The 27,359-nt window shown below is 35.0% G+C and overlaps 1 protein-coding gene across 3 annotated transcripts; it reads left to right on the forward strand.

Moving 5' to 3' along the window:
• Positions 1-998: 998 nt before the first annotated feature.
• Positions 999-23,722, forward strand: LOC129745085 (pyridoxal phosphate homeostasis protein). Of its 3 annotated transcripts, none has more exons than XM_055737959.1 (6): positions 999-1,119; positions 1,188-1,317; positions 13,729-13,941; positions 14,018-14,171; positions 22,716-22,957; positions 23,266-23,722. In XM_055737959.1, exons 2-6 carry the CDS (start codon positions 1,225-1,227, stop codon positions 23,338-23,340), a joined length of 777 nt encoding a protein of 258 aa, XP_055593934.1. In that variant the 5' UTR covers positions 999-1,119; positions 1,188-1,224; the 3' UTR covers positions 23,341-23,722. The 3 variants fall into 3 exon arrangements, with proteins under 3 accessions (XP_055593934.1, XP_055594100.1, XP_055594025.1); XM_055738125.1 differs by having other exon boundaries at positions 1,081-1,099; XM_055738050.1 differs by having other exon boundaries at positions 1,087-1,105.
• The last annotated feature ends 3,637 nt before the right edge of the window (positions 23,723-27,359 follow it).

The raw sequence follows: 27,359 nt of genomic DNA on the forward strand, positions 1-27,359 counted from the left end.
CTGAACGAGATATAATCTAGATCGGAGCATATCAAAAACTGATATAATTTAGCTATGATCGTATAGATTTTCTGATATAATTTGAGATATTTTAACATCCTACGAGTACTGAATTATAACTCATTTAGATAGAAAATAAATTAGTATCAAAATATCTCATCTTGATATAATTTTGTTTTCTCCTCCTGATCGGGTTTCTATTTCAGCCGTATGTGATAGAAATATTGCTATTTTTGCATAACAGCATGCGAAAATACAACACGTGTTGAAAAAAAACTAGAAGGCCACAGATCTTGAAAATGTTTTTGCATGGCAAAATTTTCAAAATGTGCCGTAAGTGTCAAAATTTCTACCACTTTTTCCCAACACCAGTGATCTTGCTCTAAGCAAGCTGTACTTTTTGTGTTGATTATGTTTTCTTGCAAAGTTTGGAATGCAGTTTTTCTATTAATTTTTATTCCGTTTATTCTATTCTACTCTATTTTTTTTTAATTTTTTAAACTTTTTTTTAATTTCAACCAACTTCGTCATATCGTCCGTTTATTATCATGGTTGAAATCAAACAAACACCTCTTCAAATTGGATCAGTAAAAAAATAAGAAAAAATTTAAATTTTCATATGGGATGATCCTATAAGATTTCCTATTCTTAATGTCGTCATCTAGATTTCCAACTGGATTTGAATCCAATAAGAGAACCATTCCAACGAACAGTTTTGTACAATGCTACCTTCAAACTTGCACACAACTACCTAAAGAACTCGAAATACTTTCATGGCTTCCATCTGGCAAACGCTACAGTGTGCCTCCTAAATCTAAATTCATTTAATAAATGTGTCATTTGGGATTTCCTTCTCTTTATATAAATTTTGAAATAGGCTGCAAGTCTGTAAATCTTCTCAATCAAGTCTCGTTCGCTCAACTTTTATGAAAAAAAAAATCGTGATTTTCAATTTCAAAAACAGCCACATGTGTAAAGCGTTTTCCTCGAATTTATATCGTCATCTATGTCGCAGCTTTCGAGTTTCAGCACTGCAGTTCTGCTCGAATCTCGACATCAGCTGGTGGTGTTTTGGTTTGATAAAAGCATCAGAAATCTCGTAAGGGTAGTTGATCCTCGGTAAACAAATTTATCCTCCAGGTGGAAACAAATAACAAACTGTTTTATTTGTGCATTTCCATTACCAGGTTTTGATTCCGCCGGTTTCCTCTGCCAGTTTCGTTTATGATCCGCAAAGTGATGGGCGAAGTTGACGTGAAGCTCGGCATCCGGCAAACTTTGGCTGCCATCGAGGAGGCCCACAGCAAACGTTCCAAGGTACCTTCTTCTTGATTTTTAATATTTATTGTGTTAAGTTTAAACTAAAGGATTAACATACAAAGCCATAAAGCTAAGTTAGAACTATTTTACGGGTAAATTAAAATTCTTTTCAATGTGTAACACTAACAAATCATGTAAATAATAAGATTGATAAGGAAAGCTATCTTTAGCGACAGTCACTTTCAGAGAGTGTAAGTCATATTCCGATTAGGTTTTACATTTCTCTCATTTGACGCTCTTCAAGGCTTTGCAACAAAGTTGCATATTTGTTTACTGCAACTTTGTTACAATCATGTTAAATATTTGTACAAAAATGCACCAAAGCAAGGGCATGTTTTCATTATAATCTGATAATCCGATGATACACGGAGACTCCGTAAACATTTCGCTCCCCCTTCCATCAATATGTTCTGTATTCAGTTCTGAAGCATTTGCTGCCCTCCCTCTGGTTCCGTCATCTTTTCTGACTCCGGAAGTGCTTTAAAAATAATAGCTGCTGGAAACCTTAAGCACTTCGGATTGCTCAATTGTCAGAAGTCGCCATCCTGAAAAATATCTCACTTCGCTGGATACCAGGACACTCTAATATACCTAGAAACGAAAATGCCGACCTTCTAGCATCGGCTGACTGTCAGTTAGACCCTCCAGAACAAAAAATCCCTCCTCCCGATGTTGTCAAATGGTTGAAGCAGCATATTTACCATATTTGATCCCAGGAGTGGAACAACGGTACAGACAACAAGCTTCGAGAACTGAAAAATACTCCCGAACCTTGGAAAGACTGCACATCGTTTCAAGAAAGGCGTATGTTAACGCGCCTACGCATAGGGCACACCAAATATACGCACGGATACCTGATGGATAAAGATGATGATCCTATCTGTGAAGCGTGCCAGGTTCCTCTAACAATTAAACACGTCATCATAAACTGCACTATCTACCAACAAGCTCGTCAGGATTGTGATCTTGCAGATAACCTTTGGCAGGCTCTCTCTAAATGCCCCAACGTAGAAAAAAAGCTTTTAAATTTCATCCGACAAACCAAACTTGCAAAACTGATATAAAGAAACCGTTAAATGACGACTACAACGAATGCCACTTAACACTGGGGAATAGGGGATGAATAACGCGAAAGCGTTAAAATCCTAGAAAAAGGAACTAAAAAAAAAGATATTCATTACCTTTAGTTTGATAAAAAAGTTTATTTTGGAAGAATGACAGTGAATCCATGCACCCATGGTAAATTGCTCTACTTATAGAAAAAATATGCTTTAAAACCTACCAATACCCATATCCATTGAAAATGATTTTCTGTTAAAGTTGATAATGTGTTTTAATTTTTCGATAATAAATTGAAATATTCATTTAATGACATACACGCAATCATCAACTATGCCGAAATAAGGTGATTCCGTGCACCCAAGGTGAAAAAATATCTCCATTTTATAACAAAAATATTATCAAATACACGGTGTGTTCCTTAGAAGGACTTAAAAAAAAAGTACAGTAACGCTAATTTTTGCATGGGCAGAAAGTAAAGCTTTTCCCGGTTCATTTCCACCAAAAATTGAAATGTTTGATCGGTGACCCCCCATACAATTTTTTTTTTGAAAATTTTTCATTTTTAATCTGATAAAAATATACATTTATTCTTAATGTTTTTTTTTTATTTCAGAGGTGCTAATTCTCTTAGTTCTTACTTTCAATATTTTTAAATTGAACTGGTAGATCAATAATCAAATCAAAAACTTTCGAAAAATTTCAAAATTATTTCAAACTAGCTACAGAGCTATTAAAAATTGCATAAAAATATCTTCTTATCCTTAAACTAAAAAAATCAGCTGGCAAATCCTGTCACCAGTCCGAGAGGGTAAAATTATCTGAAATTATTAGAATTATCTGGAACAATTTTAATCCATTTGAATTTTTTACCTTTAGCTGTTCTGATAATGAAATCACTGAAGGGGAATTTCATTAAATCCCATTCGCACTTTAGCCTCAATGCTAATCACCACAGCAGGTTCATTTTGCTTAAATTTTGCATGTTACTTTCATTTGATAAAATGATCATTATAAGCCTGAAGTGTTTCATAAAACGTTTTATTTCTATTTTTAAGCCCAACTTTAGTAACCCTACTCTACACTGTGATTCTTCAATTTTAATCAAAGAGCAAGCATTACTTTCAACCCACTATATTATTTTAACCCACTTTATTATTATAATAATCTTTGGATATTTTGTTTTTAATTGAATTTAAATTTTCAGGATTTTTTTTAAATGGATGAATCTAGTCTAAAACTGTAATAAATTAAAATTATTCCAAAAAAATGCATTTCTATGTTTTTTGTCGATCTTGAATTTATAAAAAGCAACAGTATTTTTGGCAAAAGTGAATTGCAAATACAAATGAACTCCAAATGAATTGCAAATGATTGATAACAAACTAGCCTGAAACGCGTTAGATTCCTCATTCATCATACTTATTTTAGTTATTCTACTGAACACTGCAGTTCTTCTCTATTATTTATTAGATCATTAATGAAGCATTAATGTTAAAGTTAAAAAAAAATCATAGTTTCTACAATTTTATACCAGTTGTGGTAAAAACCTCTAGAAATCATTACCTTGAATAAACCATAGCAATCCATAAAAACTAAAAAAATAAAGATGCAAAAATCTGGTCTGAAATCGCCCGATGAGATTGAAACTTCTCCTGAAAAAAAAATAGTTTTTCATCTTTAATTCATTAACTCAAGAATATGAACAGTATTTAAATTCTTACGTTAAAACGAAGTTCAGATGATATAGAAAATTTATTCACCTTCAATATTAGAAAAAGTAATTTGAAATTGATGTTATGTAGCCGAAGATATACGGATTTCAGTGCAATTACTTTTAATTTCAACTAAATTTTATATTTTAAATTCAATTGAAAACTGGTCTGCTGAGATTTGTTTAAATTTTAATCTGAGGTAAAAAGAATTGAAAAATGCCAAAAACGAGTGGTATCATCAAAGATTTTATTTTTTCTAATATGCGTATTCATATGCATCCTAGCATACAAATATTGTGGAATTAATTCAAAGAACAAGTTTAATTTTTTTAATATTTCTTTGAACCAATCAAATCAAAGGATGTTCGACTGTTCTTATTCATGAATCTTTAAATTTCATTAAACGAACATCAATTATAACGAGCCGATTCCAAATGATATATTTCAAATAAAATTTTCATATAAAATAAGTTTTTCAATCCAAATCACTCTTGCTTTCTATGCGTTGAAATTTTTTTATGTTTCAGAATGAAAAAAAAACTTGAATGAAAATGAAAAAATTTTTATAGAAAACATTGCAATTCTATTGCACTGGAATAATTTTTCAGAATAAAAATCCGACTACAAATCTTCAAAAAAAAAACAAATCGTATGGGGACTCACCGACCAGATATTTAAATTTTGCCTGGAAATGACTCAGAAAAGGCGGAATTTTCAATTTCTGAAAAAATTACAGTTGATGTTTTTTTTTCTGTAACACATCTTCTAGAAACACACCGTGAATAAGTAACAAAATTATTTGAAAAGAAAAAATATAAAAATATTATGTTATAAAAAATTTTCACTTCACTAGTCATTTTGACTGGTCACGGTCCGAATAGGTACATTCAATTTGTCGGTTCTTCTAGTGTTAAATTAAAAATAATTGATATTTTTTTTAATAAACAAATTAAATACTGTGATCGATGGATTTTAAGCAAAAGGTTGTGTTTGAACGAAAAATAATTTGGGAGAAGTATCGTGGAGGAGAGGAATTCCGAAATTGAATTATTCTGATGAACTTATGTATTTTAGTCTTTTGGATGTAAATATTATTTGAAAAAAAAGATAGATATCGAAATTACAAAGAAAACAATCTAAACTTATTTGAAAAAAATCATTTATTCTATCAATGCCCTATCAATGCCCGAGACCAATGCGGTTGAATCGACAGTACTACGGTCTGTGCTTAATTCCTGTATAATATCCATCTTCGAAGCATTCCTCGCTTTTCAATTGCTAATTCGAATCCTTTTCTGCAATTTTAGCACGAATAATTTTGAATTTATCCTTGCACCGGGAATGGTGCAAGATGTTTTCAGATTTTTGGATGATCCCTTTGAAGGGGGTGGTCGTGAGGTTTTGCCACCTTAACGGTGGCAAACGTTGGCAAGCTAAGAACAAACATTCTTTGACTTTCCTAGATCGACAAAAAAATCGCCAAAATTGGTCAATCATCTGAATCTACGATTCGATTTTTAAAGCTAGATATTTTGCAGCCTTGTGAAAAGTATTACCGAGACCGTATTACTAGCCTAACACTCAAGATTCTAGCTTACGTTATTCGTTCGTGATTATCAAGCTCCTAAAAGATGTTGACAGTATCTCTCGAAATGAAAGATCAATTTTCAGAACACAATAAATAACACAATAAGGGATATGCAAGTAGAATGATTTCTTATGTTCAATCATGAACGCCAAAGATCTAATTTACCTTATTCAGCAATGACTGCTTTTTGCACGAATCTTGAAGACTCAACTCTTCGATGTGATGGGTTCGCATGCGTTACCTCCACCTCCTCGGGATACTCGATGGCTCTATCCTGCAGTCAAATTCCAATTACATGTGCATTTCCTTAAGAATAGGTTTAAGCAGTGTCTGCTTGACAATTTCTCCTTAAGAGTTTAGATTTCTTCGATTAAAATATTGTTTGAGTTTTTGCCGAGACATTGTAAAGTCAATGGTTTCGCAGTGTTGATTGTAAGAGGCCATCATGCGATTTATTGGCCCGTTTTTCGCGTATTTTGTGCGATAGTGATTAATGAAAAATAAATTTCGATTTCGGAGTTGCCGAGAAGGTGCATAAAAGTTTAATTTTGATAGAATTTCTTTTGAGTCAATACGCTGCGAAACAATATCGTTTACAAATGAAACCATTGCATATTCACGGCGTTCTTTTAGTGTTTGTATGTCAATGAGCATGCAGCGTGCTTTATATGATGGAAGTGGAAATGATGTCTTACCTAATTTACGAAGGGCATATAGTAGAAATTGCTTTTGTACTGATTCTATTCTTTCTTCGTGTGAAATTGAATAAGGGGACCAAAAAACGCTGCAATATTCCAGTAAAGACCTTACATAGGCAATAGTATATAGTGTTTTTTTTGTGTATGGGTCTTGAAAATTAAAGCAAAAGCGCTTAATAAAGCCCAGCATGTTATTTGCCCTATGGATGATAGTATTGTAATGGTCTGTGAAAGTAAGTTTAGAGTCTAAGATAATTCCTAAATCCCTAACTCGTTCACATTTTTCTACATTCTGATCTCCTAATGTCATTGTGATGTTTGGTGTTGTTCTTTTTCTGCTAAATGATATTAAATTGCATTTTTTTACATTGAGCTTCAGAAGGCTTTTTTTGCACCACAGATAGAAAATGTGAATTTCATTCTGGAACATGCTGATGTCTTCTTCATTTCTGATTTCCAAATAGAGCTTCATGTCGTCGGCATAAATGAGCATTTTGAGATTTTTGAGAATAAAGGAAATGTCGTTTACATAAAGTATGAAAAGTAGAGGTCCTAAATGAGATCCTTGCGGAATTCCTGAAGTGATTTGAATAGGGAGCGATTTCTTTCCATTAAAATTTATTATTTGTTGGCGATTCGTTAGGTATGATTCAAGCCATTTCAGGAGTTTAGATTTTATTCCAATTTTTTGTAATTTGAAAAGAAGCATTGGTATGTCTATGCGATCAAATGCCTTACTAAAGTCTGTATAAAGAGCTTCCACATGGTTGCCATTATCCATTGCATTCAATGAAAAGTCTATAAATTCAATTAAATTAGTTGAGGTTGAACGGCCTTTGAAAAAGCCATGTTGCCTGCCAGTTATTCGGTTTTTTATTTGGGAAAATAATTTTTCGTTTATAATTGCTTCAAAAAGCTTGGGAAGACTTTCGACCAGATTTGAATATAGGCACTAAAAATGAGCTTTTCCGGAAAAAGTTGGAAATAAGTGAAATAGTGAATTGTGAAAAAGTTCGAATCAAGCATCGGTCATTTTGATGCTTTCACTTGATGCCTAGGCTCCCAACCATGTCAATTTTCTCTCTTCCCGGAATTCTGTCGACTGTTCACATCAGACAGAGATCGAATTTCCGGATGTGCTGAAATTAACCGTTACCGGGTCCCTAGAGAAGCATAAAAGCTAAGTGTTCTCTCATTGTTTCAATGAATCATATGTTGACTATTTTGAAATATTCCTTTATTTTGATAACAGGATTTCAATTTCCTAAAATATGAGTTTTGTGCTAGTCTTGGGTGGCTCAAGTTACTCCACTTAGGTGCACACTAGTGTTAGCTATCTTATGGTTTACAGCGAATTGAAATGAGTTTCGTGATATTTGGAAGAAAAAAATCTAAAAATAACAGGAACTATGAGTGTGTTTTTAACTGTTATTGAAGCAATATAATGAAAACTATGTATAAGAAAATGAAAATGTGTCAGAACACATTGTTTTGTTTTGCCTACTGTGTTACTTTGATTGTTAATTGGACAAAAATGTGATTTTGGTAGTTCGAACAGCAAAGGTTTTATCAGAAGTGGATTTAAATTGGTTCAAACATGTGTACGGTAAGACAGGGAAAAGTGGTGCCGCATTGGATTCATTAAAGTCCGTAAGTGATAATACTGGTCCCATGGTTATCGATACCAGCGCAAATTGATAAGTATCGTAGCAACAACAAAAAAATATTGGTGAGCTCTTTCCATTTTGATGTGTATTCGTGTAATTTTCATTAATTTTTTTATTGATCAATCCTATCTGCCAAATAGGATTTCCTATAAACATAGATAACCCTTTCCTTTCCTGTCTGAAACAGCTTCTATAGATGTAGGGTCGTATGAGTTTTCTGCACCTGAAAAGTTTATTTGCTGTTCAGACCATCCCTTTATGATTACATTGACTTGTCACGGTGTGCATTTTGGTACCATACTAATTTGCAATAACAACACTTGAAATGAATATTGAATCCAGGTACTCATTTTGGCATCTCGTGTTGGGCTTGATTATTAGTTGTACCTTGTGTATCAGCCAATACAAGATGTGTGTAGTCACCCAATGCTATGCTATGCTATGCTAGGCACTAAAAATGAGCTTTTCCAAATTTTAGGAAAATTTCCTGATTCCAATGATATATTGAAAAGCCAAAACAATTAAGCTGTCAGTTCCATTGCCAAACTTTTCATGAATACAGGAGGTATTCCGTCTGGTCCTGGACCTTTCGAAGCGTCTTGATTTTTTAGTCCTTGCAGAATATCCTGCACATGAACTTGATTAATGCTAATGTCCCTTGAGAATTCTGGAAAAAATGAAAAATAATCGCGATCACGATCTTCTTCATTAAATGTCGTATAAATTTCTTGAAAGAAATTTGTTATCTTATTTTGATCGCCGCTGGGATATATTCTTATCTAAGTTTGTGGCATATCGGCGAATTGAAAATCTAATTAGAGAGCAATTAAGACAGATATGAAAATTGATAGGTGGAAAGGTCAAAGCTAGAGCGCTTTGGGTAGAAGAAACGAATAGATGGTGAAACTGTGAGCTAGGGCATTGTTTCTTATCGACAGCATGACTGCTTGTGTGATTCTTTACCCGGCACCTGCTGGCTGTTTGTAGTAAGTGACGAAGAAGCCACATTGCTACCCACAACCAGCTCAGATGGGTCGAACACATGAGGTTGCGTTCGACCGGGCCGGTCGAACGCAACCTCATGTTCTTCGTCACTTACTACAAACAGCCAGCAGGTGCCGGGTAAAGAATCACACAAGCAGTCATGCTGTCGATAAGAAACAATGCCCTAGCTCACAGTTTCACCATCTATTCGTTTCTTCTACCCAAAGCGCTCTAGCTTTGACCTTTCCACCCATCAATTTTCATATCTGTCTTAATTGCTCTCTAATTAGATTTTCAATTCGCCGATATGCCACAAACTTAGATAAGAATGAAAGAAATTTGCAAAAAGATTGCAAATTTGCTCCGAGTTATCACCGACATGTTCGTCAAGGTGCATTCTTGACGGAAAATTCCCAGATTTCAACTTCGTTTTCACGTAGTTGAAAAATTTCTTTGGACAAGACTTTATTTCAAGTTCAGTTTTCTCATTATATTCTTCAAGTGCATTGCTAATGACCAAGTTCAGTTGATCGCATAAGTTCAAATACGATGCTAAATTTTCATTGGTATTGTGTTTTTTTGTAAAATTTGTGTGCTTTTTGTTTCCGATTCTTTAAGTTCATGATTTGTCTGTTGAACCAGACCGGGTACTTAGAGTTTCGGTGACGTCTTATTTTCTTCAATGGTGTTTCTTGTGAAATAATTCCAAATAAAATTTTGTAAAAGACGTCAACAGCAGTTTCCACATTTCCTTCATTCCTAAAAATTTCTTTCCAATTGACACTGTTTAATCTATTCTTAATGTTTTCATAATTTGCAGATTGGTATTCAAAGACTTCTTCATATTCGCAGTCGTTGGGTCCTTGATGCTCATGTATAAATATGGATTATTCAATCGCCTCGTTTTTCCATAAAGGGTTTTGAGCTTCAATTACGCAAAAATCTTCATAAATGTTTGTTAGTAAAAGGTCTAAATAGCAATTTTGCTGGTTTTTTATGTGATTAATTTGATTCAATCCCAAATTAGCAATTTTGTCAAAAATGAACTGCAAAGTTTCATTGTCCCCAACGACTGGGAGTAATATGCTTTCATTTTCAGAGTCCTCGATGAAGTCAGCGTGGCGTTGATTGAAATCCCCATAGATATGAATTTTAACCTCAGCAAATAGATGGGATGTTACCTCTTCTGCAGTGATGAGGAATTTTTCATAAGTATTTTTATGAGCATGGTCTGGTGGAAAATACACTGAGGCAAACACGTGTGTTTCACCTGCTATGTGTGCCTTCACCCAAACCTGCTCAAATTCATTGAATTTTTGGGTTGGAATTATTTCAGAATTAAAGCTATTAGAAATGGCTATAAGAACTCCGCAACCTGACTTCTTCTGAGACATTTGAAAATTTCTGTCGTCTCTGAATACGTTATATGCACTTCCAAAAATTTCTTCACTGCGAACGCTTTCATCCCAGCTAGTCTCAGTTACTAGAATGACTGAGAAGTACGAGCTTAATACATTTTTATAAATATCCTTCATTTTGGCTGAGCTTTTCATGCGATTGAAATTTTGACAATAAATCAAAATTTCAGTCGCACTCTGTCTTTCGGAAGAAATTTTTGAATGTGCATCTGCTTCAAAATTGTTCGTATCTAATTCTACTTCCGTAGAAGGCGTCCTTACTTGCGAAAATTTGAAGGGAGAGTGTGGAACTTATTGGTGCTTTCGCGAAGTTGTTGTAGACGATGAGTCCGCTCGCTGGTCAAAAATTGCTGATAGGATTGTAGATCAGCAACAGCGTCTGCCGCGCCCACCCCGAACTCCTGGTGTACTTCTGTAAGGAATTGGAAAAGCAGAGTGCATCCCTCTACTCAAACATCAGCGCCGAATCAAAACAAAGTGACTTCCTACCCACACTAGCTGCGAGTGAGCAATCTCGAGGATATTTGTTGCACTTGCACTCTTACTCGGTATTGTAGCACACGAGATCCTTGCTGAGGCTGATGTCATGCTGAAGCTACAAGCAACGCAACGCGTTCACACGACAAACCAGCTCTCATTTGATCTTTGTGGATTTGTCGCGCTTTACAAAGCGCTCAGTATGACAGGTCTGCGCTTTTTCCATGGAGATCAAATTAGAGCTGGTTTGTCGTGTGAACGCGTTGCGCGTTTTCCACACACACACTTCTTCCACAGCTTTACCACGAATACCTCCGTCGTGCACACTTCCCTAAGGTATTACTACACCCTATATTCCGGCTGATCGCTAGGGCTCACGCACACGAACAATGCGTTTCTTGCCACGAGCAAATGCTTTCTCAATACCACCTATCTTAACGTTTGACCTCCCGAATGCTACACTTTCGTAGCTAAGCACTAATTGGCTTCTTTCGTCAATTGAACCGAATCAACACAACCGAATCGCACATACACGCGGCGAACTTTGAACCCGCACTCATCTGGCCAGGAGACGTTACCACAAACGACGAATAGCAAACCGCAACTGATGCTCACCAGTGAACGATCGAATCTCGAGATACTGGTGAGCGAGATAGATCCTTATCAGTGATAGATCGTTGATGATTTGTTTACAGCGGTACATAAAAACCCTAAACATGGATAGCGTATGAATATTGCAGTATTGTTGAATGCATTACGGTTTTGGTTACCTATTCGTTCCAATGATTATTCTCTCCAACCGCACAGATCTGATTTTGGGTTGCGATCCAATAGGGTGATTCACAGTGTTGAAGGTGATTCTTATCTGTGATGAAATTTGCGTTCGCAGCTTAAGGAATTATGTATAGTTTGACCGGACGTGTTACCTGGTTTTGCTGCAACGAATAGATGAACCTTGGAATATGGAGATCGTTGTATTGCACAGCTCCTCGCACGCAATTCTATAATTATTTACAGTGATGTTTAGTTGCAGGATTTTAATTGAGCATCATAATTTTACTTGATTGACAAATCAGTAGCTATGCATGCCCGCGAATATTCCAAAGTGTTGTTACTTTGCCGATTCGTTCTCAAATGCGCAATTCTTTGATTACCATCAAGTCATAATTCACCGCCCAAAATCACACTTTTGTTGGTATCTTGAAAAAACTGGGATGTTTTCTCCAAAAATAAGACCTGTGTTCTATGTCGGCATCATTGTTCGACCGTTTCACTGAAAAAATATCACTTAATTATGCTAACTATAGCCAGGAATAAAATGTTTGGTTTTTGGTTTCCGGTCAAATTGTTGAATTCGACGCCTGTTAGCGAACTAAGCCTTACTGTATTCTAGGGCAAAAAGGGTTTTTGTTTACTAGATAGTACCTATTTGACCTAAAATCGACTTGAAACGATAGTTTTATTTTCGTAGAATAGATTTGCATCGAAAAATATTCGATTTTTTCAAAAGTTGTTGTTTTTTTAAGCGTTTAGTGATGGGCGGTAATTGGTGTATAAAAAAAAGTGTGGGTTCCTAATGACCGGTCACGCACAATTTCTTTGTTTTAAACGCAAGAATTGTGTCATATGAGTAAATTGTAAGAAACATTTAGTTGGATTATGTTAGAAAATGATGTTTTATCGCTGAAAGCAACCGGTTACTTGAGGCTGTATGCCGGGAATCGTCATTTTGTTAGTCAACGCACTTTGTTAAAATTTGTACAAAATTTGCGGGAAAAATTTCACAAAATGTATTCTCTCAAGATCCAAAATATGGTTTTGACCGCTCGCTACATGGAAAATATTAAAAAGAACAGTTTCCGTGTTATTAGATAGTTTTATCTTAAGAAAACATTATCGATACCCGAAAAAGTAGAGTGGGCGGTAATAGGGCCAGTGGAACACCCCAAAGTTTAGTTAACTATTTTGAAAAGCGTACATTTTTCGCATTCCACTAAATTTTTTCATGAAACTAGAGCAGTTTTAAGATGTATTGCAAAAGAAAGCGAATAAAAATCTGCCGTAGTTTTTTTTTTATTATACATGTTTGAAGTTGAAAAACCGCTTAACTGGGCGGTAGATGGTGACATGACGGTAAATCAATAACATATTTGATAATACACCAACTTACGATTGATCCGTTTTACTTCAATCGATCAGCCGTTGTTAGGTGGAACAAACTCTTCCAATATTTCGCTATTGCTACTTTTAATAGTCGATAATCACGTTCTTTTAGACTATCCTGAGCGATGATATGCGGAAGTTATTCTTCTTCATCATAACTGTTTCCAGTTTGTCAATGTCAAGTCTGTCAGATTTCAAGATTGTTTCTTGTAGTTTTGCAGCACATTTCACGTCTAATTTTCAAATTTAGACGATCTTATTTGAATTCGTTGTTTCCATTCTGCGAGCATGATAATTCAGGGTTTACCAGTAATAAAAGTTGTACAGAAATATCGCTGACAATTACGGCATTTTTCATCATTTTTTAACTCACTAGCAGTCCATCACTTTTGTGCACGATTTGACTGCCGTATTCTGTTAGTTTTATCGGAGTATAGTTTTTTTTTCAATTGATGCCATAAATTCCGGGCTGTTTTATTTTTTACTGTACGAATGACACAGGAAAATTCACCTTCTTTACCACTTCCCCAATCTGTCTCGAAAAGTAGTTCTTGAAAAGATGATCTTCAAATGTACCTACCTATTTGGTTTATCAACTGAACATAAATATCTAAACATTTTTTTGTTTTCCCCCAACAGACCAGTAACCTCCCGAAGCCGCTTCTCGTTGCGGTGAGCAAAACCAAACCGATCGAACTGATCCTCGATGGGTACAGCGTCGGGCAGCGGGACTTCGGGGAAAACTACGTGCAGGAGCTGGTCGAAAAGGCGAACGATCCCCGGATACTGGACCAGTGCAAGGACATCCGGTGGCACTTCATCGGGCACCTGCAGACGAACAAAATCAATAAGGTTGGTTGAAAAAGCTTAAAAAAAGGAAGATTTTATCTTACACTCAGATTAAAAACTGATGAATTGCGGTTTGAAGATTATAGGGCTTCCAAATCTTCACATGATCCAGACGGTGCACGATATAAAACTGGCAGACAATTTGAACAAAGCCTGGGAAAAGGTGAAGGCTGTGGATCCTGAAAACCAAAAGTTGAACGTTTTAGTGCAAATTAACACCAGTGGAGAGGATGGTGAGTAGAATGTTTTTTTTTAAATTAAAAATCGATAGTTATTTCCAAAATTCCGGTCATAATAATTTTAATGAGCCAACGTCTTTTTTTCACTTTTTGGAAGGTCCAAGATCTGTTGATTTGCAAAACATGGTTAGAACTTATAAATAAAACTTTAAAAAAACCATAAATCACTTTCGTATATCTATTAAAAAGTGTGTCATTGTTAACATTGTTGGTACCGTAATCCGGGATAAGATTCATCACTTATTTCGATATTTTACGATTATTTTTTTCTGTAAAGAGGAATGTGGAATTTTTCATATTTTTAAAATCAGTACTGGACTCCTATTAATGTAAAACATGGTTACAGAAATTTTTTTAGACCACTTCAAATTTGATTAAAAAAACGTTTCATCTTTGTTTTGAATTTGATGCTTTGGGGTAACATTGATCGGCCTCTATTTTGTCGGTTTTATGAAGTTTTCTTCATCATAAAGGATACAAAACACCTTCATAATATTTACAAATGCTAGTTTATCAATTTTACCTTGCTTTTACGAACATTTATGGTGCATATGATTAGGGGCAAAAATAATTGCTAAATAGTTTGAGCTACAAAATACAGATGAAATTTTATCTTCACACATTCCTCTAGGCCCTCCTAATATTCACATTTTCATTTTAACCATTTGATAGGGTTACTATTCATTTGTCCAATACGGACTTACACTTTGTTATGTACGGCGGAATTCCTTTGTATAATAATAACACTTTTACTGGAGCTTAAGAACTGTATCTTTTCAGAGATGAATGAACTTTTAAGTTTAAAGTCTCTCTAATCAAACAATCAATCGATCAACTGTATCTTTATTCGTTTACATATACAGACGGTATGAGGTAATTTCCCTTAAAGCGCGCCAACCATAATAATAACCGCGCTCCGCTTTTACGGTACGTTAATAAGTTTTCCTCGCAAAAATGTTCTTCCGCTCTTTTCAACAGCTGTAAAAAAAAATTCTTAACTTTTATGCTTCAAGCTTCAATTTGAAAAATCTTCATAAATGCTTTGCTTCTTTTTCACGTTTTTGCCACTTTTCCCTGGCCTTTCGTCAGAAAATATTTTTAATTTTACATTTCAATAATAAAAACTAATTTCAAGCAAAGCATACAAAATTCTCCAAAGTTTTTTTTGATTTTTTCAAACCTTTTTTCCCATTTTTCTCATATCCTTCTTCGGCAGATTTTTTTTTTCAATTAAAATAATCTATTCGTTTTTTTTTAATTTTCCACATTTTAGCTGAGCTGAGCAATTTTTCTCTGAACATTTGTCGGCAAAGCTTTACACAATTTTTCACTGCAAATAAAAATCATCAAATCTTTTTTACATCTTTTCCATATTCTAGCTATTTATTCGCTTTTGGCCAAAATAGCTGGCTTCAATTCTATTGTACATTTTTCTAACATTTTCTCCAAACTTTCGTTGATTTTGATCCATTAAAAATAATTTAAATTTTATCATAACAAAATTTAACTGAACGTTTCTTTTCCTAACATTTTTGTTGTTGGCTTTTCGTATTCAATCAAAACAATCCAATCAAAATCCCAAAAAATATTGTTCGTTTTTCTCAAAATTTAATCCTTTTTCTGTCGTCAGACCATTTTTTTTGTAACTTTTGTTCCTATACAACGAATTTATTCAAAATATTTCTTCTATCAAAGATTCATTCAAACCTCTGTTTCGTCTTCTTCAGAGTTTCAACACAAAAAATTCATTTTACGTTTTTATTTTAGGTTTTCAACATATTTCTCAGACCTATCGCTGTTAGAATTCCTTTTTTTTTATTTCGCTTCGATTAAAAAAATCATTAGAAATATTTTCTTCTTTTCTACATTTATGCCATTCTTCTCCAACCTTTCATCGGAAGTTTTTTTTTTTTAATTTTTAATAGCAATCTGAACAATCGTTTTAAGAAATTTCATAGCAATCATTTTGGGCATGTTTCTCAAACCTTTCGTCAGCAGAGTTTCCTTCAATTTATCGCTTCAAATAAAAAGCATCAAAATTTTCATTCATCTTTTTTCACATTTCAGCCATTTTTTTTCTGAAATTTCGTGATGGTTTTTTTTTATTCAACTGAAGATTATTAAATTAATTTTCATCTCCTTTACATTTTTGTCATTTTTCTCTGACCGGCAGAGCTTTCTTAACTTTTCGATTCAAATAAAAAAATCAATCTAAATTAATTAACTTTTTTCAATTTTTTTCATTTTTTCTGACCTTTAATTTTTTGCTTCAAATAAAAAAAATCCATCAAAAATAATTTACTTCTTTTTTTTACTTTTTCATTTTTCTCTGACCTTTAGTCGGCAGACCTTTTTCCATTTTTCGCTTCAAATAAAAAAATCCATCAAAAACCATATACAGAGTCCGTTCGTTTATGGCAACAATCGATTTTGGCAACATTCGATTTTGGCACATGTGCCAAAATCGAACGGTTTTTAGAATCAACATAACCTTTTAGTTTTCGTTAAAACAGGACCAATTTAATTTAGACAAACATCAAAAATACGTTTTTATGTTCTGAAATGATGATAAAATGCAACAATAAAAACCAAAGATATTTTAAAATTTGTTAAAGTACTCAAAAATGACAAATAGATGAAAAATTCAAAAAGTTAAAATACAAATTCAAACAAAAGACCGAGTACGACAAAAACAACTAAAAAATGTTGAAAAAAAATTGGAAACTGACTAAAACCAACGTTTTTGATAATAATAATAGTTATTTTGTAAAAATAACTGGAAAACACGATGAGAAAAATAAACCGTTTGATTTTGGCAACATTCGATTTTGGCAACACAAAATGTACGGGCGTGTTGCCAAAATCGAACGGGGTCTGTACTTTATTTTTACTTTTTCTATTTTTCTCTGACCTTTCGTCGGCAGAGCTTTTTGTATTTTTCGTTTCAAATAAAAAATCCATCAAAAATAATATTCGTCTTTTAACAATTTTTCATTTTTCTCAGCCTATTCGTCGCCAGATCATCTGTGTCTTTTTATCTATCTTTTCAATTTTCAATTCTGATATTCTATATCCAAGAATATACATTTACACCGATTTGCCGAGAATAAATTTACAAAAACCACCATTTTTCAAATTCCAAAAAATTTTGCTTGGAAGATCTAGGGTAAAATTACTTTTTTTTTAATTAGTATAAACATATAATACGTTAGACATGTTAAAAATCATATAATTTATTTGTTTCATTTTATCTTTTCTATAATATTGATTATAGTTGATGCTACTTAAATTATTGTTGAATGTATAACATCAATCGTGCATTAGAGTTGAATCTATTATATTTATAGTTGAATGCACAAAATTAATCATACAACTAAAGTTGAATGTATTATATACATTGTTGAATGTACGAAATCAATCAGATTCTCTTTTATATGTATTGTTGAAATTTTAATAATTATAGTTAGCCGAGAAGCAATCAAATATATGATATAATATAAATGGATTATTGTTGGAAATACTATACTTTTCTCTCCGTGTGATTCCCCACTCTCCCATACATATTTGATTGATCTAATAGTTGGAAAGGTCAAAGCTGTAATTCTTGTATGGAAAGCTGCAAAGTTTGAATGACATCTTGCAGCACGGCAGGCCTATGAACTTTGAATCGGTGTCACCAACGATTCGTTCGATAAAAATACATGCCATTTATCTTGATATTTAGAGATCTTTGCTTTTAGTCTTATGAGGGGTAGGCATAATAAGCACTCCTTTTTTCTACAAAAGTACGTATTTTCTAAAACAAACAATCGAAAACGCTCACTGAAGAAGGTAGTAAGTTGCTATCGGAATACCGGTGTATGAACGTTTCATTTACCGTGGTTGAATTAAAAGGAATCTTTCGATTGCTTTGATTCAGTCCTTAAACAAATTTTCATGAGGATTTGTTCCGTACTACCTTAGTATTAATTTTTCACCAAAAAAGAAATATCCTTTTCATCTTTACAGAAATATTAATTAATAACTAGCTAGGTTCTCAAGTGACGAAAATATTATAATATTTGAGCACCACCAAATAAGCTTTTATGACCTTTAAATCATCTTGGTCTTAAATGTACGCACTGCAACATGATTTACACATTGTTTCTCAATTTTCACCATCATAAAATTTCTAATTTTTCACTTTAATAAATTTTAAAATGCGTTTTCACTTAAATTTTTTGACCTGGGGCGAACAGAGCACTATCAATCAGGATAAGATGAGCGTTTCCTGCCGTATAATCAAGCAGCGAATTCAACTCGATGAAGTCAACTGAATAATAAAGCTAATGCTTGACTTGTTTCATCTGTCGATTTGGCCTAATGGTAAGGTGTCGTGAGGTAATCAGTAGACTCGAGTTCGATTCCTGTTCGAGGGGATTTGTTTTTCACATACCATTCATGATTGATTTTTTTGATTGCTCCATTATACGGCTAGTAGCATCATCCGTCAAACAAAACACCAGAAACATAATGTATGAGCATGTGTTTATAGTTTGAATTCTTTTTGAACAGACCTAGATTATTTTGTTATTGCTTTGTTTGATGAATCTACGCCTAACCGTTTAGTGCAAAATGCATCGATCATGAATGATATATGAAAAAAAAAATCACCTTGACCAGGAATCGAACTCGAGTCTACTGATCACCTCTTCGACACCTTACCAATAGGCCAAATCGACAGATGAAACATGTCAAGCCGTAGCTCTCTTATTCAGATGACTTCATCGAGTCGAATTCGCTGCTTGATTCTCCGGCACAAAACGCTCATCCTGCCCAGATTAATTATGCTTATACTGCCCCAGGGAGATTCTCAATATGCCCCTGACTGGTTTTCAGCTTTCGGCAAAAAAAAATGGAAAATGCATTTTTAAACGTTTTTATCTACTGTTTTATGTTGTTCAGATTTCGACTGGTTTTAGTTGATGTGGTATTGATTTTCTTTTTTGAAATCGGCACTGCAGTCTATTTTCGAAATGATGATTATTTTATTTCATCCAACGTCTAGTCTCGTCTGTTATGAAGGTTCACTTTACGAATTATCGTTGGATCGGGAGGACCAACATGAAGAGTGTTCTGAAGGATCACTTAACGAATTATCGTTGGATCGGGAGGACCAACATGAAGAGTGTTCTGAAGGATCACTTTACGAATTATCATTGGATCGAGAGGATCAACATGAAGAGTGTTCTGAAGGTTCACTTAACGAATTATCGTTGGATCGGGAGGACCAACATGAAGAGTGTTCTGAAGGATCACTTTACGAATTATCGTTGGATCGGGAGGACCAGCATGAAGAGTGTTCTGAAGGTTCACTTTACGAATTATCGTTGGATTGAGAGGACCAACATGAAGAGTGTTCTGAAGGTTCACTTTACGAATTATCGTTGGATTGAGAGGATCAACATGAAGAGTGTTCTGAAGGTTCACTTAACGAATTATCGTTGGATCGGGAGGACCAACATGAAGAGTGTTCTGAAGGATCACTTAACGAATTATCGTTGGATCGGGAGGACCAGCATGAAGAGTGTTCTGAATGTTCACTTTACGAATTATCGTTGGATCGAGAGGACCAACATGAAGAGTATTCTGAAGGTTAACTTTACGAGTATGCGTTGGATCGGGAGGACCAACATGAAGGGCGTTCTGAAAGCTCACTCTATGAATATGCGTTGGATCGGGAAGACCAACATGAGGAGTGTATTGGAGGTTGATTAAAGAAACCACATATTGGAGCGTGAGGACCAACAAATCATGTTTGGAGCAGAAAAGCTTGTAGAAATTATTTGGTTTGGGAAACCTTCTATTTAAAAAGGTACACGATGGTTGAAAACGACAGGTCTTGTTGTTTCATTCATTGCGTTTAATAAAGTACATCTCGTCAATTTTAATCTTGAATCAACGGATCAAGATATTCTAGAAGCATATTTACTGTTTTTATAATCGTAGGATGCCTTCACAGATAACTTACAGAAGCGAATTTGAAAAAAGGAGAATCCCTTTTGTATTGTAAATTGTCTTAAAGTGCCGTAGAACGGAGATACAGTGGAGGTTCTTACAAACCATCAACGGATGTCGTTGTCTAATTAACGCCTAAGAATGATAAACTGTTGAATTTTATCAAATTTGATGCTGAGCTCTCATCTTCGATTTTAGCCACATTCTAGTGCGCTTTCTGTGAAGTCTGTAAAGCCGCCAAATGAGTTGAATGTGGAATTCGCAGAGCAGACTTGACTGAGCACTGAACACTGATATGTTATTACTGTTTGATGTAAGGTTATCCAAATCTAATGCTTTGCGAGTGTTTAACGAGATAAAATGATTATGTACCAATTGCAACAGGAGGTTTGTAGCTGACGTACATATGCCGTTCGACCATCAAAAACATCCATTATGTGTTTTATGACTCGAAAAGAGATATTCGATTAAATTAAAACAAGAGAAGATAGAAACTGCGCTTACAAAATTTGTTTGACTAAACTCGAGGGAAAAATTATGTGCGCTTGTCTTGTTCTCAGCCTGAAATTTTGCCACCGAAACATTTGGCTTCCGTCTTTCATGTTTGTGTAGAGGGGAGATGTGTAGCCTATAATTGTCAGCCCAACACTCTCTCAGTCGATAGGCCTTTCCGAGTCGGCAATATCCCTCAATCGCTCTCACTACACGCACACATAAACCGGCTGAGCTGTCGTGCCGTGAGCGGTCCTCAGTCAGCCGATGACATTCATTGAGACAGGACACGAGTCGCCCGTTCAGCGGCTGAATACTAAGCGAGTCTGCACACAAACTATTTGAATTGGTGGTCTTGGATCCTTTTTTCACGTCCTGCAAAAACTACATCTCCAATGATCAGCACGGATTCATGCCCAAACGCTCTACAACAAGTAACTTGCTAACGTTTACTTCTATTGTGCATGAAAGTTTTGCTGCCAAATCTCAAACTGATGCAATCTACACCGATCTGTCCGCTGCATTCGACAAGGTGAACCATGAGATTGCCATCGGAAAACTCGAACGCTTAGGATTCTGTGGTACGCTACTGGGCTGGTTCCGCAGTTACTTAACCGGTCGCAAATTGATTGTTCGAACGGGTGACACCTTTTCCAGGCAGTTCCCAGCCACCTCTGGTGTGCCCCAAGGTAGCCATCTAGGACCGATCATTTTCCTAATTTATTTCAACGACGTGTTGTCACTCCTCGACGTCCCCAAACTCTGCTATGCCGATGAACTATTTTACACCATAAACGACCACTACGACATAAATTTTCTGCAATGTCAATTTAACCTCTTCGCTGATTGGTGCGACCTTAACTGTCTGCCATTAAACCGCAACAAATGTGCAGTCATCAGCTTTTCTCGTAAGCGGCAACCTTTAATCGCGGAGTACTTCCTAGGAGACGAACCCATCTCACGTGTGAACCACGTTAACGATCTTGGCGTAATCGTAGATCAGCGCTTGGAATTCAAGGCACACACCAACTACGTGATTAACAAAGCATCCAGAAGTCTCGGTTTCATTTTTAGGGTGGCGAAGGACTTCAAGGATGTGTATTGCCTGAAAAGCCTATACTGCAGCATCGTTCGTTCCATCCTTGAATACGCATCAGCTGTCTGGTGTCCCTACTACCAGAACGGTGTCGATCGGCTCGAGGCTATCCAGCGGCGATTCTTGCGATACGCCCTTAGACACCTGAACTGGCAAGACCCTTTTCGCTTACCTAGCTACGAAAATCGATGCCGCCTCATAGATATCGATACTCTTCAAGCTCGCAGACAAGCAACACGTGCCTCATTCGTCGCCGACCTCCTCTCATCGCGAATCGACTGTCCCACGCTACTGGACGCTATTCCGCTTAGTGTACGACCCCGTGGTCTTAGAAATCTGGATCTTCTGTTGTACATTCCCCTTCGAATGAACAATTACGGAGCTACAGCGCCCTCATCGGCGCAATGAGATCGTTCAACCGTTTCTCGGCGCATTTAGACTTCGACGTTTCGAGGGATATTTTCCGAAGAAAAGTGATACTGGCCTTGAGAACCCCATAGTTAGACTTGATGTTATGTTTTTAATTTTAAATTTTAAGTAATCATTTGGATCAAACATGCGATCCGTTGATAAGAAATAAATAACAAATAACAAATAAAATAATCATCATTTCGAAAATAGACTGCAGTGCCGATTTCAAAAAAGAAAATCAATACCACGTCTCCATCTACTTTTTCAAGTTTCATCCAATTAGGCAATGTAATTCACATATTATAGCTGTTCTCCATAGTTAAATAAGCGTTTTCCTTAAGGTGGTCGTTATGCCCTTATCTCCCCTACTTCACTGTTTAATCAGATCATTTGTATAAAAATCTTTCCATCTTCCTTTCAAAATTAAGGTTAAGAATTTAGATTAAGGTTACAGATCAAACATTCGGAATACATGTTCTTTAGTCAAAATTTTGTTCCTAAGTTGAAACTACGCTAATTTTTTTTTCAACTACCTATTCCAGAAAAAAATGGAACCCAACCGGCCGATGCGGTGAACCTATTCCGGCACGTACTGGAAAAATGTCCGAACCTGCTGTGCCACGGGATTATGACGATCGGTCGCTTCGGCCACGACTACGGCACCGGCCCGAATCCGGACTTTATCGAGCTGATGAAGTGCCACCAGGACATCTGCGGAACCTTTGAACGGGATCCGGCGGAGCTGCAGGTGTCCATGGGGATGTCCGACGACTACGTCAATGCAGTAAGTTCGTTTGGTGTTTTGGAGGACACCATAAGCTGTGGAAGAATTTGTGAATCGCAGAGAGAGAAAGATAACAAAAAAAAAAGTAACGCGCTAGCGATTCATCATCAACGGGGACAAAAATCATGCGCATCGGTTTTTGTTTTCTTTTTGTTTTTTTTTTTTGCGCATCTTGGTCACCCCGTGTAGGACCATTTTTTGACCGAATCTATGCTATAGGAGCCAAGATTTCGCGTTGTGTTTCTGTGAAATCACAAACGCTACCGATAGATAGAATTCATACGGACTTTTCTTCGCTTATTTTGCAGATCGAGATGGGTAGCACAATTGTACGCGTAGGCAGTTCTATTTTTGGCGCACGAGCAAAGAAAAACGCAGCATAGGAATTTTTCCCGAAGTCCGGTTGTTTTACGACTACAGGCGCACAAAATCAACCACCTTTCCGCGTCTCTGTACGGTTTGCTGCTGTTCATCATTATTGTTTAGTCATATCTTGGCAAAAGGGAAAATCGACGGCAGATGTTGTGAACATTTCTCGGATTGGCTCACACCCACTTGCGCCCCAAGAATAAAACCTCCACACGATCCGAGACACCGACCGGCTAGAATAGCGAAAAGAGGACTCTGTTAATTTGTTGTGTTTCTGGTTCAGTTGATTGGCTATTTTGAAGTTATATCTACACACCTAAAGATAATGATAATGTTTGAAGATGAAAGTTAAACTTTGTGGTAAATAAAATAGTTTGTTGAAATAATTTAAACTTAGATGTATCATGTTCATGTTCTTTTTTTATTTAGTCAGCGAAACAAATGATATCCGATAATCTTCATAAAAAAAGAAATTAATAATGCATGCATACATATATCTGAATTTGAAAGAAAATATCATACTTTTCACTTAATAAATCAGCCGATCTAAGTGCCGTTTCTTCAGGAATCAGGTATCATGCTTAATGTCAGTTTTTTTTAAATGTCTTTATTTTTATCAATTCATCATTACATTTAAATAACATCTATACTACATTGTTAAATTAAATTTGGCGTTCAGCTCAATAATGAACTGTTCAGAGCCCTATAGATTACTAATCACTAAAATTTATTTATTCGACTTAAATTTGTATTTAAAAGTAGAAGAACATCCTGTAATGACAAAAATATTTTAAACTAAAAACTAAAACTATCCTTAAATAAACTAATTGTAGAGGGAGCAAATCTCTTCGATGGAAGACTGCATCGATTTGCATCTGAAGTTAGAGATGATTTTGTTGACCATCCCTTCGATCGAGTAGTTCAATGCTCGCAATCCGATTTTTTTTCCGGAATTTTATGGGCCCAATGGGTTTATTCATCCCAACTCGCAATCCGATGAAGATCTTCGGTGCTGTGCCAAGGTGGAAGCCGCAAAATCCTTTTGCATGTCAGAATATTGTAGTAAAATATTGTTAGTAAAATTGTGAGTAAAATGATTATGATTGTTGTCAGGGCCGTAGGAAGAACTGGCTCATGGGGGGGGTTTTGGTGAATATTTTTTTCCCTATACCATTTTTTCTTGAACAATGCATACACAAAGAAAAGTGGCAAAAAATGTAGGTACTATCTAATTATTCAGGTTAAAGTTGTTTTAGATTGAAAGTTATGTATTTAATATTATAACTTTAAAAAAAAAGTCCTCCTAGGAGATGTCAATTTTTTTTTTCATGAAGCTCTAACAAGTATGGGGACTTGAAGAATAGCGGAGTTAGCATGTCAGTTGCCTCCTGAGCTGATGTCCGTGGGTTCGAGCCAAGGGTAAACATCAAACACAGTTGTACAGGATAAGTTTTTTTTATGGCACAAAGTTATTGATGCGACAAAACAAATAAATAAGAGATTTTGGAGGCTTCATCCGGAAGAAAATTTGTTTGTATTTAATAATGCAAAATGTTAAATAAAATTTCCAGCTGAATTTCACCAGACATTTAAAAACACGTTCTTTTATCAACAAAAATTATCAATAATAATTTTTTATTTCATAACTTAACCTCTGTGAATAAGGCTTTAAATTTTTTCTCCATAAAAAATGTTTTTATGTAATGAGATCTTATTCTATATTTGTGATTTTCACCAGGTTTATGTTTCTAAACTGACTCCGATTGCAATTTAAAATTTAGTTTTGAATCAAGGATCGAAGTTATGATTGCCTTCAATTTGAAATCTTAATGAAATTCTCATATTGATATTTGAATCCTGATTATTATCCTGAATTCAGATCTTATTCTAAATTTGTGATTTTCAAAAGGTATGTTTTTAAAAACTGACTCTGGTTACATTTGAAAATTAAATTTTGAATCATAATTCAAAGTTATGAAACAACGATCTCCTTCAATTTGATTCCTAAATGTTATTCTCATATTGATATTTTGATCTTGGTTATAAAACTTAAATAAGAGATAAATCTGAAAACGAATTTTAAATTTTAATTCCGAGTCTGAATTCTGCAATTTGAGCCTAAATTCAAAATCTGAGTCTATATTCCATATAAGAATTCCTATGAATTTAAAACCAAAAAGCGAAATTTGATCAGATCCCTCAACCAGAAATATTTTACTTGATTTTCAATGAATTAGAACAAAAATTTCGATTGAGGAAATTGTTTCAGATTTTCAGTTCTAGAATCATTAAACTTTCTAATGTTTCAATTCTGCATTTGAGTTGAGGATGAAAAATTCAAGTCCAAATTTTAAATATGGTTAAAATTTTAAATATTTTTTTTTCATATTTCAAAATGATGAGTATGAAATGATAATATGAAAAATCCATCTTATTTTAATTTGAGATGCAAAATCAAAATTCGATTCAGGATTCAATTCCAGTGATGATTGAAATTGAAAATGAAAAACAATAAACTGTGTACCTACTTACTGAAATTTTTCCTCAATTATCCAGGTCGGGCAATCCGGTCTATTTTATGTTAAAACCTTGCATAAACCGGACATATTGTTTCAAAATTTTCACCAGAACCCGGCCAATATCCAGGCAAAATTCGTAATTATTCCATGAAAATCTAGAAGAAAACCACTTGAAAAATAATTTTTTTATCAAAACAAATCAGCTGATTTAGAATCATATTTTAGGCTTACAAAAATTCGCTCTTGTTTATTTAGAAAAAAAAAAATGTACAAAGAATTATTTTTTGGCCGCAAAATACGTAATTCTGTGGACGTAATTTTCAATTTTTGTTTAATTTTTCATGTAAAGTGAAAAATCTGTGCAAAATCTGGGCAATCTGGGCAATCTGACAAGCTTAGTCAATCTTTTAAGAGTCTGTTAAGATTTTTTGAAGTCTTGCTTTTGGAAATCGATATTCTTAACTAAATTACTATCAAAAAGTGAGAAATTTTTTGAAAAACTGCTGCAAAATTGGGAACCTAGGATGAGACTTAGAGGTTTTGGATTTAGAGAGATTTAGAGGACTTATTTTTAGTTGTTCATCCAAATTTTATTAAGAATTTAATATTTTATGTTCAGCGAAAAACATTTCGCTTGGCATTTTTGGACTCTCATGGGGGGGGGTTTAACCCCCAAAACCCCCCCCGTTCCTACGGCCATGATTGTTGTTCATAATTCATCTTAACATAATTTCTTTTCATCGTTTTTAATTGAAGGATTGATTAAAAAAAACCTCTGTAGTATCTCAAACTTGAAAAAAAAAATTTAATCACGATTCGACATGTGAACTCTCAATTTAAAAAAAAATCCATCTTGAACTTAAGTTTATTCAACAGTTGATAATGGATTTATTGTGAAAGAAAGAAGGAATATTAAATTTTATGTCAGGAGTGTCTGTGATCAAAGTGAAAGGTAAAACTTTTTTCTCTATCAAAATTCTTCCGCATATCCAGTTATTCCAGTCTTCCAATTATCCAGTTATTAAATATATTTCATAAAATTTAAATAGTTTGACTTTGAAATTCGAAATATGAAAATTGAAACAAAACATGATAAGAACCGTACGAACCGTAGGAACCGTACCGAACCGTATGAATCTTAGGAACCGTACCGAGCCGTGAGAATCGTACGAACCGTAGGAACCGTACTGAACCGTAGGAGCCGTACGAACCGTACCGAACCGTAGGAACCGTACCGAACCGTAGGAACCGTACCGAACCGTACGAACCTTAGAAACCGTACGAGCCGTAGGAACCGTACGAACCGTAGAAACCGCGGGATTCGGTACGGTACCGAACCGTATTAACCTTAGGAACCGTACGATCCCTAGGAACCGTATGAACCGTCTGAACCGTACCGAACCGTACGATCCGTCTGAACCATACCGAACCATACGAACCGTAGGAACCGTACACACTTAATCTTTTCTCCTGTGATCGGAAGCATTTCGTCCTGTATTTTCAACAGCTGAAAT

The sequence above is a fragment of the Uranotaenia lowii genome, chromosome 1, assembly GCF_029784155.1.
Source record: "Uranotaenia lowii strain MFRU-FL chromosome 1, ASM2978415v1, whole genome shotgun sequence".
Classification (NCBI taxonomy): domain Eukaryota; kingdom Metazoa; phylum Arthropoda; class Insecta; order Diptera; family Culicidae; genus Uranotaenia; species Uranotaenia lowii.

Excerpts from the sequence above, each read along its gene's own strand:
- LOC129745085 (XM_055737959.1), top strand. The coding sequence starts at position 1,225 with ATGATCCGCAAAGTGATGGGCGAAGTTGACGTGAAGCTCGGCATCCGG. Across the intron at positions 13,942-14,017 it reads AGACGAACAAAATCAATAAG|ATTATAGGGCTTCCAAATCT; the intron begins GTTGGTTGAAAA and ends TGCGGTTTGAAG. Across the intron at positions 14,172-22,715 it reads TAACACCAGTGGAGAGGATG|AAAAAAATGGAACCCAACCG; the intron begins GTGAGTAGAATG and ends TACCTATTCCAG.